The sequence below is a fragment of the Gordionus sp. m RMFG-2023 genome, chromosome 1 (assembly GCF_954871325.1).
Source record: "Gordionus sp. m RMFG-2023 chromosome 1, tfGorSpeb1-WG-v2, whole genome shotgun sequence".
NCBI lineage: Eukaryota > Metazoa > Nematomorpha > Gordioida > Chordodea > Parachordodidae > Gordionus > Gordionus sp. m RMFG-2023.
Genome location: NC_088775.1, coordinates 53,570,011 through 53,589,202, shown reverse-complemented (window position 1 = coordinate 53,589,202; position 19,192 = coordinate 53,570,011). Strand labels below are relative to the sequence as shown.

The 19,192-nt window shown below is 25.4% G+C and overlaps 1 protein-coding gene across 4 annotated transcripts; it reads right to left on the bottom strand.

The window, feature by feature from the left end:
• Positions 1–9,168: 9,168 nt before the first annotated feature.
• On the bottom strand, positions 9,169–14,359 carry LOC135931338 (uncharacterized). 4 transcript variants are annotated; one of them, XM_065468387.1, is made up of 4 exons: positions 12,237–13,225; positions 10,254–10,510; positions 9,845–10,039; positions 9,169–9,290 (listed from the first exon to the last, which is right to left on the bottom strand). In XM_065468387.1, the coding sequence occupies exons 1-4, from the start codon at positions 12,249–12,251 to the stop codon at positions 9,269–9,271; spliced, it is 489 nt and encodes a 162-aa protein (XP_065324459.1). In that variant the 5' UTR covers positions 12,252–13,225; the 3' UTR covers positions 9,169–9,268. The 4 variants fall into 4 exon arrangements, 3 of the variants coding, with proteins under 3 accessions (XP_065324459.1, XP_065324458.1, XP_065324457.1); XM_065468386.1 differs by lacking the exon at positions 9,169–9,290 and adding an exon at positions 14,234–14,318 and having other exon boundaries at positions 9,440–10,039; positions 12,237–12,982; XR_010573014.1 differs by lacking the exons at positions 9,169–9,290; positions 12,237–13,225 and adding an exon at positions 14,234–14,359 and having other exon boundaries at positions 9,440–10,039.
• Between the last annotated feature and the right edge of the window lie 4,833 nt (positions 14,360–19,192).

The following is a 19,192-nucleotide window of genomic DNA, read 5'->3' as shown; positions in this document are numbered from 1 at the left end:
GTTACATTAGGAAATGAAAATAGAAGAAGGATTATTAAAGTTAAGGAAACATAATTTTAAAAATATCGTAAATATTATATATAAAAAAAATATATTGCATTTAAAAAATTGTATAAATGCTACTCAGCAGCCATCATCATGCATCAACGGCTATTTGTGAGGTCTCATTCTTTACACTTGATATTTTCATGGAAGGCAGGTAAAGAGAAACCAAAAAATATATTTGAAACCTTTATTTAATTTATCATTTTTTTATTACAATTACTACTACTGAATATATTGAAAATTTTACAACTATATATATTATTATACTATTTACATATATACAATTTAAGGTTAATTTTTAACAAATTCGTCCTTAAATTAAATTAACATTTACGAAAATTAAGAAAATATAAAAGGTCATTAAATAAATTTAAAAGAAAGAATTTTTACAAAAAAGTCATTAATTACAAAGTAAAAAATATGCAAAATTTATATATTAACATTTCCCCCCTTTTTTTAATGTCTTCTTTCCTCAGTTTCTTATCTTCACTTCCAGTCATTTGTTTCTCAATTGTTCTATTGGTCATTTGTTCGTATATCTTTAGATTGTTTGTTTGACCATCTGATTATCGTTTGTTGAATCGATTATCGAACATTATGAAACATCGTTGGTTGAACATTGCTTATTGATTTGCTGTTTGTATTGATCATCCCATTTCTCTTTCAAAATTTTATATATATATATTTTTTTTACAAAGTTTTTATTTATTTATAACAATCATTTTCTATGTCGTCGATCATATTCTCGCTTTTGAACTTGACTTTGAATTTTTAAACTTGAACTTGACTTTGAATTTTCGAATTTTGAACTTGACTTTGAATTTTCGAATTTTGTTGAACTTGAACTTGTTCACTTCTTCCTCCTCTAAAATTTTTTTTCCTTTGTAGTAGAATTTTCATTTGATATTTTGTTCGTTGTTTAGCCTCAGTCATATATTTTTTATTGGTTTGTTTTTAGCTTGTTATCCTTATCGTCTAATCATTCGCTTGAACATCATCCTCACATTAGCTTGTTCATGTCGTTATTAATGTTTGTAAATTAATATATCTCGAATAAAATAATTTTGGAATAATTGAAATTATAATGGAATAAATAATTCCGAATCATTCATAAAAATAGAATCATAATTTGGAATATAGAATAATAGAATATTTGGAATTGTTTCATTTTATATTATAATTTTTTATTTATTATTTAATTATTTTTATTTTTAAATTTTACTCCTTTATTTTTCCATTTAAACACTTTTTTATATCATAATTTCTCTTCAACTTGTTCTTTATAACAAAATCTTTCTCCTTCCATTTAACATACGATTTCCATATCGTACTCTTAATCTCTTTTTTCACATCACGATATTTAATCACATTGATATTTGTTTTAATTTTCTTTATTTCCAAAATTTTTTTAAATATTTTATTAATTATAAAATTTTTTATCTTATTATTTTCTTCAATTTTTATTTCATTATTGTTTTTAATAACTATTATTTCTTCAATTGTTATCATATGATTTATTTCTTCTAATTTATAAGAATTTATTTCTTTATTAACATTTGGTATTAATTTACATAATTCAATTTTATTCAAGTTTTTATTATTATGATATTTATAATTATAATTTTCATGCTTTTTATTGTAATATGTACCTTCATAATTTTTACTATCTACTTTTCTATTTTCCTCGATTATATTTACAATTTTATTAAGTATGTTTCCAAAAACTTTTATCCACGTCCTTCCCAGAATTGCAAACTTGTCATTTTGGACTACAAACGCATATAAGTTTTGAGTTTTGTCTTCATATCTCAATTTTATTTTAACGATTCCTAGCACCTCTATTCTTTTCCCATCATAGCCAGTCAGTTTCGTATCCGATTTATTTAAGACTTTAATTCCTATCTTTCTAGCAATATTAATCGGCAATATCGAAAATCGTGACTCGGTGTTGATCTGCATGACTATTGGTAAATCATTAAAGTATATCGTAACTTTGTAATCATCATTTGCCTTGTCATCATCATCCATTCTATTTACGTCAAATCTGTTGTTGTATGACTGATTATTATTGTATCTAGGTATGTATCTCGATTCGTTCTGATGTTTATAATATCTATAATTATTTTCATTATATTTGTAATTATCATTATTATTATATCTATAGTTATCGTAGTTATAATTATTTTTATTGTTAAATCTTGTAAAATTATTATACGGTCCTGGCCCATTATACCCCCTATCATTATCATAAACTCTAGGATTATAATTGTTTCTATATCTTGGTTCATAATTATTTGTATGTCTCGAATCAAATTTATTCCCATAATTATCATATCACGGTTTCCACTGATATCTGTTACGACTTCATCCCTTTATCGTGCTCATCGTATTTCATCATCCTTAAATTATTATTTTTTACTAAATAATCTTTTAATTAACCTATGGATTTTGTTTTATCATTATTGTTTTATATAGGTTTATTCATATTTTAAATATTTCATCATTAAAATTTTATTATATTTATTTTTAATTTTATATTTTAATCATCTCTTACGTGTTCTTAGAATTATATTAACATCATTTTCCATAATCCTCTTTCGTCTAGCTTCACCTTGTTTCAATATAATTTGTAGCGTAATAATTCTCTACCACCATGATATTTTCATGGAAGGCAGGTAAAGAGAAACCAAAAAATATATTTGAAACCTTTATTTAATTTATCATTTTTTTATTACAATTACTACTACTGAATATATTGAAAATTTTACAACTATATATATTATTATACTATTTACATATATACAATTTAAGGTTAATTTTTAACAAATTCGTCCTTAAATTAAATTAACATTTACGAAAATTAAGAAAATATAAAAGGTCATTAAATAAATTTAAAAGAAAGAATTTTTACAAAAAGATCATTAATTACAAAGTAAAAAATATGCAAAATTTATATATTAACAACACTAAAGAGAGTTCTATCGAGTACTAGATAATCGATGAAAGATCAATTTAGTATGGCTTGTGGAAATTAATAATACAGAATTTAACTTTTAATTTATTTATGTTAAAATTTAAAAATAAAAATCGTCGTTAAAAGATTAAAAAAATAACCAAAAATTTCTATGAGTGCCTAAATATTTGTTTTATTTCAAAAAATATTCACTTTTCCCGAGCCACCCCTCTATGGCTACTTCTCTGGATACTGGACATCGAGGTTGAAATATTTTAATTAGGGCACAGTGATATTATAAAGTTAAAGATTTACAATCCCTTCATATCTAGGAAATACTATAAAAAACAAATTTGTACAAAAATACTTGCATTTCAAGACAACAAAAAATCTATTTTTAAGAGTGTATCTATAACAATACTAAATCTTAAATATACTCAAATGCCAAAATTCTATAAATAATATAAATATTCCAGCTGGAGATTCCTTGCTACGGCCCTGCGTATTCAAAAAACTTATTAGGGTAAAATTATGAATTCAGATTAAATTAATGAGGATGGAAAAAATAATTGATGAGTATTTGAATGAATATTTCTCTAAAGTTGATCTAATAAGTATTTTTGAAAATAAAGATTATTCTTAAAATATTTTTAAATAAATTCCCCCACCCTCATATCTTCTGCTTCAAACGTGTTTAGCACAGAAGCGGTGTTGAACACTAAGAGATCTTGTTCTTCCAATAAAAATCAACTGTTGTTAAAGATAAATAAAAAATTTAACAAAAATAACTTATCTTATAATATATTATTTTAATTTTATTTTTATTATCTATGTGGAAGAAATAAATTAAAATAAAATTTATATATAATATTTAGTATTTTTAAGTAACGAATAACGCGTTACTTTTTTTGGATAGCGAGTAACGAGTTAAATAACAATTGTTTTTATTTCTCTTTTTTGAATGGAAGTGTTCTCAAAAATAACCTTTTTTTTAAATAATTAAATTTTAAAATAATGGTAGTATTCTTAATTTCCATTCCATTAACATTTGTAGATTTTTCAAATAATTATATTAATACACAAAATTCCCAGTATTATTGTAGGTATTTAACAAGATAAATTTTTATGCTGGAATAAAATTTGGCAAAATCAGGTCTCTCGCAAATTAAAAAAGGCTACCTTTTTATATTAATAACATATAAAAAAATTTGATAATGAAGTTTTATTAATTAGAATTATAGATTACTATGAAAATAAAGAATTTTTCATGCTTAAAATATTACTCAAGTAATTTTTAATTTTATTTTGAAACTTTTTTTTCTGGATGCATTTTTTTTAAAAATAGCACTTTTTGCCCCCTACCCACCCCATTAAAATTATAAATAATAAGCCTGGAATAAAAAATTCGATAAAGCTTATGATATAATAAAAGAACTAGGGTTTCTGCAGGGTGGTGTTAATCAAGTCATTTTAGCGGATATAATAGATTTTTTATGTAAAAGCAGTAGTTCTGATAAGTAACATATGTGAAATGAAGTAAAGTCTATAAACATTACTTATGTCAGCATCAAGCTGTAGGAACATACTAGTGATTATTCCAATTTTCTTCGAAATAAAATTAATTTGTTTATTATTCGATTCGAAAATTTGAATCGAATACGAATAAGAAAATTATTTTTTTTTCGAATAATTTGATTTCCATTATTCTATCGAATTATTTTTATAATTTGAATTATTTCGTGTTATTCAATATTTATCTTAAATACTCGACATTATTCGTAAATATTCAAAACTATTTATAAATATTAAAACTTTTTCATAAATATTTTAATAATTTTTAAGTATTGTTCCTCATGGAATCTTTTTTTTAACTTCATTTCCACATTTCACTTTTTAAATTTTATTTATCTAATTTTTTAAGAGTTTGAAAAAATCTTTTGCACAAAAATCTATTAAAATTTTATCAAATCTTGCCTAAAATTATATATATATTTATCAAAAAATCTTTTTAAGTAAATCTTTTATAATTTTCATGCATAAAAAAACTTTAAAGATGAAATCACGAATTCTTTTAAAAAAAATATTTAGAAGATTTTTTCATACTCTGATTTTTTTTTATTTTTTAAAATATATTTACAGAATTTAATTTACGAATCAAATCGAATAATATTTCTATTATTCATATGAATACTAATAATACAATTATTCTATTCGAAAATACAAATCGAATACGAATAATGCAAATATTTGAATCATATTTTTGATGGTATAGTTTGGGGTAATATTCATAAAAAACAGAAATAACTCAGTTAAATTCCCCCCCCCCCCGATATATTTCTAGAATGAACCCCCCCCCCCCCCCCCACGATATATTTCTAAAATGAATTAACAAAAATGTCATAAAGTTTAATTAAATACATCATTTATGAACACATTTTGTTCATTATTCCATTATACCAAATAAAGTTAATATTATCCATAAAAACTTATAATTAAATTTAACCATATTTGACCTGTAACAGTTGGATGATTGTAATTTTTTTTATATTAAGGAATTTAACCCACATAAGTAGTGATGGAAATAATAAAGGGAGGGAAAGAAATTAGAATGAAATGGATAGCAGATCTGCACAATTCAATTTTAGGCGAAGGAAGTTTTCCAGAGGACTGGAAATGAGATGCAGCTGTTCCTGTGGCAAAATGCAAAATTTACTACTAGGGAAAGAATTGACCTTTAATTCTTATTAAACAAACCAATACAATATTAAGATCTATAAATGCGGAATTCTTCCTTGTTTTTAAGGAAAATTCTCAACCAAAACTGTTAGATTATAAACTTTGTGATAATCTTTTTTTAATTGAGAAAGATTGGATAATCGATAAAAATTTTTCTTTTATTAAATATTAAAATCCCGACTCGAATCTTGCGGTGTTGAAACTAAAGTTAGGTTAAAAAATTTTGATTTCTTTACAAGTTTTGTAAAGCTGGTGTTAGTCATTTTCAAAAATTATAAAAAAAAAAATTTATTTTATTTATCGTAAAATTACATAATACATTCGATTGATTTTCTCACTTTTGTTAAAAAAATAAGCAATTTTTATTTGTTCCTCAATATTTATTTTTTTAACGTAATTAAAAATTTACACCAAAAATATATCGTATGAACCATGATTTTTTCCTTTTTATAAAAAATAAGTAATTTCAAATTTGTCGCCAGCATGTTTTTTAAGACTGTGGCCTAAATGTCAAAAATTTAATTTATAGAAGTAAGCTATTTTAATATAAAAATAAAATCTAAATCATTTTTTTGAATTTACAAAAGTTTAATATTTTTTTAAAATTCTAGAAATTATTAAACTTTAATAAATTTTAGCTTAAAGTTTATAAATTTGTGTAATTTTTACGAAAAAAAGAATAAGATTAATTAATTTATAATTTTTAAATTATAATAAGAAATGGGCAATTATATTAATAAAATAGGAAGTATTTAAATTAATGGGAAGTATAAAAATAACTTGGTAGTATAATTATAAATTTGCAAAATTTAAAAAAAATTTTAATAGAAGATTTTGGTCATGTTTCATAATTTTATAAAATTAAAAAGATTTATAAATTCTGAGGTTTTTTAAAATATAATTATGTCACAGCTTAACGTAGTAAAAATAACATTAATTTTTTAAGATCATATTAATTTTATTTAAGTTTTTTTAAAATAATCACAAGGGAAGTAGATTCCCTTGCTTGGACGCTTCGTCACTTAGTTATTCTAGTTTAGAAAGTAAAAGGTAATAAGCTAAATTGTGGTTCGTACAGGATGATTAAGTTCTTGGGGCATATAATAAATGTTTTGAAAACTTTAAAGATAATCAGAGATCAAGCGAAAATCGATGATATGCAATTTGGCCTTCAGGAAATAAACTCGGCTGCAATTTCCATAATAAAAAATATAAGGCGAAGAAAATGACACTTAATTGCCCTTTTATAGAACTGGAAAAGGCGTTTGACACGGTCCTGAGCAAGGTTAAAAAATGGGCTTTGAGAAAATATATTGTAGAGAAAGAATTTATTTTGGTAGTAAGCAATATATCAAGATGCCAGAATGGTTAACACACATTATAGTTATAGCGAAAATATTGTAGTTGTAGTGGTAATGCATCAAATATCAGTCTTGAGCCTTATTAATCATAATTATGGAAGTGGTGACGGGAGATGGTAACTTATGTATGCAATGATCTTGTGCTGTTAGTAACAAGTGTAATAGAGTTAAAGAATAAAATAATCATATAAGAAACTTTGTAAGCAAAAAATTAAAGTGAACGAAGGAAAGACTTTTGATGATTGGAGGAGAAAACAGGCAGTTGGCTATTTGTTGTATGTGTTGTTAGAAATTTATTCAATGCACCAGCTTCCATAATCTTACTTCACAAGGTTATTACCTAATAGTGAAGGTTAATTTTAATTATTTGTATATTTTGAAGGGGGGGCTATGGCAACGGTACCTGAATATTTCCATACGTAATACCAATTTTTGTTTTATTTCGTTAATAAATTTAATCATGTTTGCCTATGAACTTAATTGTGAGGGTTCCTTGATTAAAATTAACACTAAAATACAACAGAAAAATGTACAAATATTTTGTCAGTTTTTTCCAATTTCAAATTTTTGTCAGGAATTCAAATATACAGTTACAATAAATCATATTCAAATTTATCATTCTTTTTAACAAGAAGAAATAATAATTATAAAAACTACAATCTGCACCATAAATTTTCTGTAAACTTTTAGAAAAGATCACCATTTCGGAGCTGACTATTTTCAAGGCTAGATTAAGAGAACTGAAATATCAAGCTAGACCTTACCCATAAATATATTTTAAACATAAAAATATTTTAAAAATCCTAAAATAAGAAGCTGATTAAAAAATAGGTATATTTTTATTTAAAAAATTGTATGATACAATTTCATAAATATAGTATTACACCTATCCTTTAATTATATAACAACTAGTTGATAACCCATCAAGAATGACGGGAATAAAAAAATCATGAACTATTACAGGAAAAATTTTTTTAAGAACATTCAGTGAATTTTCTAAAATTTGGAAGTAAATTCCATTAAATAAGGAGATTGAAAGTATTTCTTTTTTCCATTATCTATATAAAAATAGCTGGTAGTAATTGAGGTATCGTATCGTTAATAGCCTTGATAACTTGATCAAACGCATGTCGCTGTAAAACATTAAGATTGGCTAACATTACCATTGCGACATCTGCTTCTATTATTGGGTCATATAAATTAGATTGAGTGATAGGGTCAGGAGATGGAAGATTAAAATCGTTGCAATTGAACCCAGGACAATCTACACAGGTTAGAAGTATGGAGGATATTCCTGTGGCAGCAAAGGGTATGACATTTTTTTGTTGTCCTCTAAGATAGTGTAGTAGAGTATTATAAAGATATGTCGTCTTACCTGATCCACCAGGAGCATCTATATAGAAAAATCTGGTAGTAATTGAGGTATCGGAAATAGACAGGATAACCTGATCAAAAGCATGTCGCTGTAAAACATTAACTCCTTACATAAAGATTTTATGGAAAAATATACGTTCACCATCGCAAAATATGGTAGTAAAATTTTTTTTTTATCTCAACCACAATATGGGAACTTTGCAAATAGTTTAAAATACCTATTTATCAATATCTTACCATGCCATAAAATTAACCTTCCTCACTAATCCTAAGTACTTATTATAAATAAGATTTAACAAATAAATTTAAATTATAGTAGCCAATTGAAAAATAAACATTTATCTCATATTACCATCCCAAAATATGCCAATATAAAAATTTTATCTCAAACAATATTTGAACTCTGGAAATGACACACAATACCAATTTATCAATATCTACCTACATTTTTAAATATTCTGTATCTTAAGAATCTCAAATAAATAAAGTTTGCTTAGTTAATAAAGAAAATAATTAAACATCTGTTTAATTACTGTCTTTTGTATGCTGGGGCCTTTGGCAGATATACTAATATGTCCTGTTGTAATCATTTCGTTATTAAAATCAACATGTGAAATGCAGATTGAGTATGGGTCAGTTGAGACTTTAAAATTATTTTCTGATAACCAGAGGTAAGCTCAAACATGATTTAAATTTTGTGCCAACCTGGTGGTGATTTATTCTGTAATAATATCTATAAAAATTGAACATCTTTTTAATAACTGTCTCCTATATTTTGGGGCCTTTGGCAGATGTACTATTATGTCTTGTTGTAATCATTTCTTTACGATTTTTTTAATTAAAATAAAAAATGGTTGATTTTAAAATTAAATAATATAAATAACTATAAACCAATAAAATAAGAGCTTAAGAAGCCAAAAAAAATAAAGATAATAAGCCAATAAAAATAAAGATTAATAAGCCAATAAAAATAAAATTGCATAACAATAACATATATAAGAAGGATTATATTACAAAATTTAATATAGAAGGTGGCTGAGTGGGAAGAACGTTTGCTTTTAAAACGTTAAGTCATGGGTTCGAATCCCGTTATGTACAAAAAATTTTCTTAAAATTTAACATTAAGAGAGATATAGTCTCCATCGATTTATTTAACATTAAGAAATAGATAATTAAATTAAAGAATAGATTTTATTTTAAATTTTGTACCAAATATAAATTGTTAGTAGGCCAAGTTAACAGAATATCTCTACATCTATTTTTGAAGATATTATGATGATAATATCAATATAACAATAAATTAAGGAAATGAGGAGGGGGGGGGTCATTATATATATTTATTTAATCTTAAAATTTTGTCATTTTCATCATATGCCTAGTCTTGGTGGCCACTTCTTTAGCCAGCATTTCATTGAGGGACAGCAATTTTTCTCGCCTCATTTTTTCTTCCTTCAAATTATCTCTGAGTTTTTTGCGGTTTTTTTCGGTTAACAAGGATAGACGGGAAGGAGAACATGGATCGGAAGAGTTTATTATCTGGCCTTGTTCATAATAAATCATATCTTGCATGCTTGAAAATTTTTTTTAAATTTTATTTTTAGATGCATTGAAATAATAAAAGTTATAAGAATTAAATCGTAAAGAAGAAGATAGAAAAATGGAAAAAAGAATCGATGATAGTAGATAAAGGAGCTCAGAAAAGTTGTTATATAAAAAATTTCATGCAATCTTTTTTCAAATGACAAAACACTGTGTAAGGATATAAATTTGTTTAAAAAACTTACTTGTAATTCGATAACAAATTTCTAAGGTATTCTTTTTTGATAGCTTTTTTGATCTTTTCATTATGTTCCGTTTGTTGTTGCTGTTCCCATTGATATGCGTAATCGATCTCATGATTATCGGATATTTCAAGGGAAAATAAGGAATCGAAGTGTGTACCTGTGTTCAGAGAATCGAGATTACAATCAGTACCAGTCACTTCGTTTGAAAGATCATCGCAAAGCCTTTCTGGTATAAATATCTTGTTGGGTTTGGATATCTTTAGGCATGTTAAGTTATAGATAGTATAAATTTATTTTAAAATCATTTGTTTTTTTGAAAATTGTTTGGTACATTAGTTAAGAATAATTTTTCTAGAATCATCTCTTTTAAATTATATTTGACGTCCTGTATTTTGAGTGAGCTCAAACTCGGCATTTTTATATTTATGTATATATTTATATTAGTAAATCGACTTATACTTATGGCTAATGAGTTTGCTATATTTCTGCCAGAATTTGAATATTTATTTCTACACATTTGTATAAAGGTAATATCGTGTCATAAGATTTATTGGATCTCTTGGGGTTTAGGTTAATGTTTGTATACAAACTAAAATACACGTAATTAAAGCAGTGTTTTCAAACTTTAACATCTTTGACCTTATATTTTTATAGATAGGTCAAAGAATAAAAATAATCCATTTTTATTCTAATCCGTTGTCCTTCAATTATAGATTTGTTAAAAACCTAGTGTTTTATCATTATAAATATTTTTAAAAAGAGAAGATATAATTATAATCATATTCAAATATATAATCTACAAAACATATTTCTCAGAATCATGGATAAAAGGTTCTTCACTCATTACAAATTTGTAATGGCTAAGTAAGTCTCATCTCATATTATTTTTATGATCCACCTATAGGGAATCACATCCACAAATATAAGAAATAACAGTCTATCATATTTAAGCCATAATAATTATAAAATACATATATATTTTTAATAAAACGTTGGGAAAATGGCAAAAAGTAATAAAAGTATTTCCATATTTTACATGTAGAGAACTTACAAGTTATATAACAGAGAAGATAACATATAGTATTTGGAAGTTGATGTAATGATAATGAGGTGAGAGATATGTTGCTCATAAACCAAATACTATTCCACTAAGAAAAGGTATTTAAAATTTTGCTGAAGATAAAAATTATAGATAAAAAAAAGGCAATAAAATATATGAAAAAATTACCCTATATTTATACAAATTAAATGGGAAATATTCCGAGGGAAGATAAATTATTTTACCGGGCAAATTCCTGAGTAATTTACCTTATGCTTACATTACTAATTTTCAGTAATGATTTCAATATCAAATAAAGTGTATACATTCTGTTTATAGAATATTTTCATTTTTTTATTTTGGCGGTCCAGATTATTGTTACGAGAACTACTTGATGCTAAATAGTTCCATATTAAAATGACATTTAAAATAATTAAATAAAAATAAAAGGCTTCTATATATAGATCAATGCCTGAGTGCGGGTGGGTGATGTTAATATATGATAGATCTAGGTGTAAACCTGATTTTGGCTAGGGTTTTGCTTTAAAAGCATAATGTTAAATTTCACAATTTTTAAATCTCGTCATATATTATTTATCTCATCTGCTTAATTACTATAAAACACATATATTGGGTAGGGTTAAATAAATAGAAATTGTACATATATGGGGTTTAGAATAGATTTTTAGTATGGGATTATTTATCGATCTGAGTTCCATAACAATAGCCCTTTAATTACTTATATTTTAGTTCTAAATTTTACCAAATACCAAGAAATCTTGAGAAAATCTTATTTTTTTGATAGATTTGTTATGGAATGGCTTAATATCGTTTAGCATTCTACATCTTATTCTTTTTTCAATCCTTAAAAACTACGAAAATCCAGTACGATAACTTAATAATCTCATTGATCTAAATAGGCGTTGTTAAAAAGCAAACTTAACCTTTTGGTCTTTCATATCGAGACTAACCCCGCCATTTAGGTTGCCTTTTTCCTCCAAAATTTGTGAAGATTTAGAATCGTAGGTGCTTATAGCATCATCATGATTTTCGTAAATGGCTAGGGTAGGCTACCTTTTGCATTTCAATTCGCTCAACCTGTTATGAGATTAGCTAACCGAAGTTCGTTGTGAGTACGCGAACCATCTTTTTTAAAGTTTACCAGGTGATTTAACTGGTGGTCATAATTTTTATTTTTAGAAATATCGTATTTTTGACCTTTTTAATTGGAGCTAAAGTTACTTTGATGGTAAATAAGGCCGTTTTGGTGTGAATATGGACTCAAGCTAAGGTTAAAACTTTGAGGTGTATTTTCAGTACTAATAAATAAGCTTTGGTTTTCAAGATAAAAAAATTGGTTGTCAATTGATTTGAACTCGTGATCATCAGGATTAAGGCTGCTCCGGGGATATTTATAACTGTTATTATTATATATAATCTTGGTAGGATTTTTTACAACTTGTTGTTTGAAATGAGAAGATATTTTGGAGCCAGAGCCAATATAATCAAGGCTTGGGTTGTATTCTAAATCAAAAAATTCTTCAAATTTTTTACTCATGATAGACTTGGGTACGTAAAAATTTGATTCATTGTTGAAAGGAGGGGAATGGGGGTAGGAGCTGCTTTGGGTGAGGGAGCCTTCGAGAAGGTCGGGAAAATTAAAAGATTTCGGGTAAGAAATTATCCGAGTCTTTAACAAAATAAATAATATACTGAATGAGGATTAACTTATTAATAGATAAAATAAACGGTTCAAAGTCGCTTATATCTAAGAAGCGAAGGGACGTAAAAACCTAAGTTTGGAAACTGAGTTAAAAAGATTCCGCGGTTACTTTATAAAATGCTCCTTGGCATCTGGTTTTAAATTTTACGAGGTTATGAAGTTTCAGATTTTTGTTCTAAACTAGATTTAAGTTATCAAAATATTTAAACAATAAATAAACCCGTCTTATTCCATATTAAATAAACCAAAAAAACTAGATTATCAACACGACCCCCTTCGATTTTTTAATAACGATTATTACAATTATCACTTTTCTGTGGTACATCTTCATGAAATTTTAATTTAACAAATCAAAAAAATTCAAAAAAAAAGTAAAAATAAGGATTATGACAATTATCACTTATCTTAGGGTACATCTTCACTGAAGTTTAATTAATACATGTTAATACTACTTATTATTTTAGCCGATTTACGTCAAAAAAATTTAAAAAACCTTAAAAATAACGATTATGATAATTGTCACTTTTATATGGTGCATCTTAATTGAAATTTTAATTTAACATGTTAAAAATACATATTTTACCGTAAAAAAATTCTAATATGTTTAAAAATACCGATTATGATAATTGTCATTTTTTAAGGAACATCTTCAATAACGAATATAAAAATTGTCAGATTAAATTCTTTTCCTTAAAAAGATCATATAAAATAACATAAATAAGTTAAATAAATATTTTTAAAAAAATTATTTAGAAAACCCACCTCTTTTAATATACTGAGAAATAGATAATTTTACAAAAATGATAAAAAAAACTATAAAAGATTTCACTTAAAAATTGTATATTTATAATAAATTTCACAAAAGATTTCCTCGAAAAAATTATTTACAAAGAAGATATAAAATTTTTATAAAAATATGTTCAAAAATCATTGTTTGACTAAACTGCAAATGCTAAGGTAAAAATTTTCATATATTATCTATTATTTGTATTGAGATTCATTTTCTTTTGATATAAATAACTTATAAAAAATTAAATATTAGATATATTCAATAATAAAGAAGTATATATTAATAGTTGAATTTTCTTTTATCTCATAATAATTCTTTTAAAAAATCCTTTAATATAATTATATTAAAGATATTTATAATTAAATTTTGGATTTCAATAATATTAAATCCGCAAGTTGGCGTGTATTATTATAAAAAAATTAATTTACTTCTAAAACATTAAAGGTTCATTTTAATAAGCTGAATTACCATAATACGCATGGTGGAGGGCTATATATAATATTTAAAACAAAGTTATGCCGGTAAAGTATATTGTTAATATTACGATATAAAATATTATTTTGGCCAAATGATATTCAATAATACCAAGTTACTATTTAAATAAAATAATTTAAATATTATTTATCTTGATATATCTAAGTATTAAGAGTTAATGATTAATTTATATTTATACAATTAGAATCATATTTATACAAATATTTCACATGATGGCATTCATTCATTTACCTTTTTTAAACTCATTTTATTAGATTAAAAGATTACAATCACAATAAATTTTTTTCTAGTCGTCATATAATACACTTAATATATTCAATCAGAAATGGATAATCACGTAAGATAATATTTATATTACATGGGTAGGTCCTTAAGAATCTAGATCAGGGTTGTCATGTCTCCCCCCATCAGCGTTTAGTTTACACGCAGACATCTCTCTCCCGCAAAACTACCGCAATTGGAAATCTCCCGTAAAAATCTACCGCAATTTAACGTTTTTAATATATAAATAATAATTTTGAGAGACATTAATTGATTATTTTTATATTTTTTAAATAAATTTTAAATATTTATTCGAAAAACATGTCTAGTTTGTAAATCTTTTTCTATCTGTTTTATTTTTATCCAATAATAAATCACCATCATTTCATTCATACAAGTCAGTACAGGGGAGTATATCAACATCGATTGCAATATAAAAATATTCTCAAAAATAATAAATAATACAGATGCAACTACATTTGCGGAAATCGTATACATCTATCATGTAGTTCAACATTCACAGAGCTATAATCACAATGTGGGTCGAATCTTTTCCTCATGATATTTAACGACTCCAATATAAGTGCAAACCTTACTTGTGGCAGAACAAAAATGAGCACAAGTGTTTTAGTACCTGAATCCTAGAGGTCAATTCTAGACGATTTGAAAGATGGGCATCCATATGCAATTCTAACAGATGATAAGGGAAATATTACAACATTTCCATCGATCCTTCGCTATTTCAAAAGAATAAGAACATTTCAATAAAACTGTTAAAAATTTTTCCCCGGATAGTGAAAAATCCAACGATGTAGCTAGCCACATAATGTTAAATATAGCTGATTCATGTTATCAATGATTTTGCATGTCAGCTTTCAATGCTGATAATGCCTCTGTAAATTTCGGCCAAAACCAAAATTACCGAATTGAGGCAGCACAATAATGAATTAATACCAATTGGCTGTATATGCCATATACTACATAATTCTTGCAAGAAGGCAATGAATTTACTATCTGTGGATGTCGAAATAATTGTGATGAAATGTTTTAACGAATTTAGTTTATCAATTAAAAGAGTTGGTGAAGTGGTCTGGCTTGAAATGGCGTGAGTTGTTGCGATATGTACCTATTGTAAAGACGCCTCTTACTCTCAACCCTTCCCTTTAGCTTAATCTACACTTAAATTGAGTTTCAAATATCCCAAAAGTCATTTCAAATTCCTTATTCACAATGATAAAATAACAACTAATATAAAAATATATAAACAAATAACCAATAACTATCCCATTACATTGCAAAATCTTCAAAATCAGTCCAAGTCATCCAATATATGCTCTTTGTTCTTCCCCAGCTGGCATGATTCCCCATTCTCACTTCTTTCCCCAAGGAAAATTAATTGTTCATGTCATAAAAATGACTGACATTTAGTATATTATATTAAATTGGTTATCACTAATACCTGCCAATGTAGAATTAAAATTTTACGAACCCTTAAAAAAATATTTCTTAAATAAAAATTTTAAAAGCTGTCCTAAAATTTTGAAATTTTTTTTTAGATGAAATGGCAGAAGTTTATTTAGGATAAGTTTCACATGTGGGAAATCTACTTCATGCAGTTAATATTCAGTTGCAATCAGAATATTCTTTATTAAAAAAGATTCACAAATCATGCTACCGCCCTATTCATCTCTACAGTTAAAAATTGATAATAAATTTTATGGCGCTATTGCTAAAAATATTATATTAAAATGTTCAAATAATACTCTAATTAATACATTTTTAAATGAAGCAGATATTTTTATTAAGACAATTTTAGAATGAAAATTTGATTTTAATAACTATTTACAAATGTATAAATATTATGATCTCGGAACAGAAACCATCAATTGATGGTTTTTCTAATTTAATAAATATATTAAAAATACCGAAAGACATTGATGTTTTGTTTGAGGAGATTGTAATTCTCTCTATTTTTTATGATTCGCCAAAATACTAAAAATTTGATGGTCTAAAAGCAGAGGAGAAATGGGTAGAATTTTTTCGTAATAACGATAAATCCCCATGCTTGGAAAAAATATGCGAGTATGCCTTCTCCTTACCTCATTCTAATGCTTCATCCAAACGCATTTTTACCCTGATGAGGACTGCCTGGAAAAAGGAGAGAAATAGGATTGATTTAACAAATTAGAATGGTTAAACAATATAATATGTCATGCCAGGAATTTAATAAATATCTCAATAACGACGGTAAATATTTAGTTCTATTATATAAATCTCAAATAAAATATAATTAAGTTTTAGCAATGGCACCATAAAATTTATTGTCAATTTTTAACTGTAAAGATGAACACATCTGCAGCATAATTTTGTGAATGTTAAGATTCTTCTGATTGCAACTACACGTGAAATCTCCTAAATATACCTCTGCCATTCATTATTGAAAAATATTTTCAAAATGTTAGGATAGCTTTTATAATCTTTATTTAAGTATATTTTTTTAAAGGTTTATAAAATTTTAAAATTCTATCGATGGCGGGTATTAGGAACATATCGCAACCAAAATTATGCTGACTCAATTTTGTAAATACATTCTGTTTTTACCAAATTCACTGAGGCATTATCAGATCAGAAAGCTGACATGTAATTTATTGATAATCTCGAATCTGCTATATTTACTATTAAGGTTAGCTATGTCTTAGGATTTTTTACTATTTGAGGGGAAAAAATTTAATAGTACTTTTGTTGAAATAGCGGAGGATCAAGGTATTTAAAATTTCCCTTATTAGATGCATCTGTTAGAATTGCATATGTATGCTCATCTTTCAAATCGCCAAGAATTGACCTCCTGGATTTAGGTATCTCTGTGAATGTTTTACTACAAGATAAGTGATTACAATTGCAGTAACTGTAGTTGCATCTGTATTATTTCTTATTTTTGGTGTACCTTATTATGTATTTAAACTTGATAACTGATAATTAAGCCTATCCCTATAATGTTATACAAGCACACGGTAGATTTCCAATTGCGGTCGTTTTGCGGGACATTCGCATAAAATATATTTTTAATTGTAAAATTAAAATCGTTTTTTTTAATAAAATTTTATCTTGTGTTTACATTCTTTTATATTTAGAAAAGATCGTTGGTTTTTTTTATTATAAATTATTATATTTAATAAATCAAGATGTTATTTTATTTTGAAAAATAGTTACCGACTTTGTATTTATATAAGCTAATTATTAAAAATAATAGGCGGATAATTAAGTCAATTCAAAATCCCGGCTGGCCCGCAAAAAAATTTATTTTAGCAATTTTTATATTTCTCCCGCATAATACAAAATTTCTCCCGCAATTTGAAAATTTTGACCTGGCAACCCTGATCTAGATAGAGATGTGAAAAATTAATCTTAGATACAGATACTAGTATTTTTTTCAAAATATAAAAAAGATACTTGCATCTAATTGTCATTACCAATTAAATTAGAATAGTTTATAAAATTTAATTTTTATTATTTATTTGTGCCTTTAGTAAGAATGAATATTTACAATAATTAATAAAATATTTAATGATGAGTTAATATATCGGGCATTTTAATATTAGTAATAGCCCATTCTTAGCATAGATAGGGAAGGGAGATTAGTATTTTTAATGGGAGTTGAAATATTAATTTGTAAAAGAGTATTTAAAATAGATTTATTATTTTATAAGATAATCAAAATTTTAAAATAATTTAGTATTAGACCTTTGCCATTTTGGCATACATAGCATTTTACCAAGACTAAAAAACCTATCAATTGAAGCTGATGAAGATATTACAGCATTATATTTATAAAAAAAATCCTTAATGGAAAGATAATAATTAAGCATTTATAATGTATTTCAACTTTCTAATAATATAATTTATAACCCAGTTCAATGTTATTTGTATTATTGACTTAGCAACACTTAAAGACCCTTTTCATGGTCATTTAAACAATCAAATTATATTACTTTAATGACTAACTTCACAAAACAAAATTAATAGAAAAATAAATACATGGACACTTAACCCACCAATAATTTTCATTAGATATTAGCCTACATTAAAACCCCAAGTTATTATATATCACTAATAGCAAATCAAAGTCTTTAAATCAACTGAAAATTTGAACAAATACACCTACCCCTCCCCCCTCTACATTCTTTACTTAAAATCAATATATCATTTTACAAATAAAATATAACGTCATTTAAAATATCTGGAATCCCTTATCTAAATTATATTTTCCCCCTAAAAATGGTAAATCTTTATACATTTTTATGCTAAGTGTAAATAATCTACAAACATTATATGTTCGATAACATTTTTCTGTGATATCTTATTTATTTATTGTAATAATGGCAATAAAAACAAATTGGCTATTTAGGGAAAATATAAATAAAAAGTATGCAAAAATTATTTTAAAAAATTAATTTTTCTTACTTTAACCATTAAAATATGATCATATGTAATTTATAAAAACCTATATTTGTTCTTGCAATTTAAAATTTTGATTATCTTATAAAATAATAAATCTATTAATACTCTTTTACAAATTAATATTTCAACTCCCATTAAAAATACTAGTCTCCCTTCCCTATCTATGCTAAGAA

Excerpts from the sequence above, each read along its gene's own strand:
- LOC135931338 (XM_065468386.1), bottom strand. Across the intron at positions 10,040-10,253 it reads AATTTGTTATCGAATTACAA|CATGCAAGATATGATTTATT; the intron begins GTAAGTTTTTTA and ends AAAATTTTCAAG.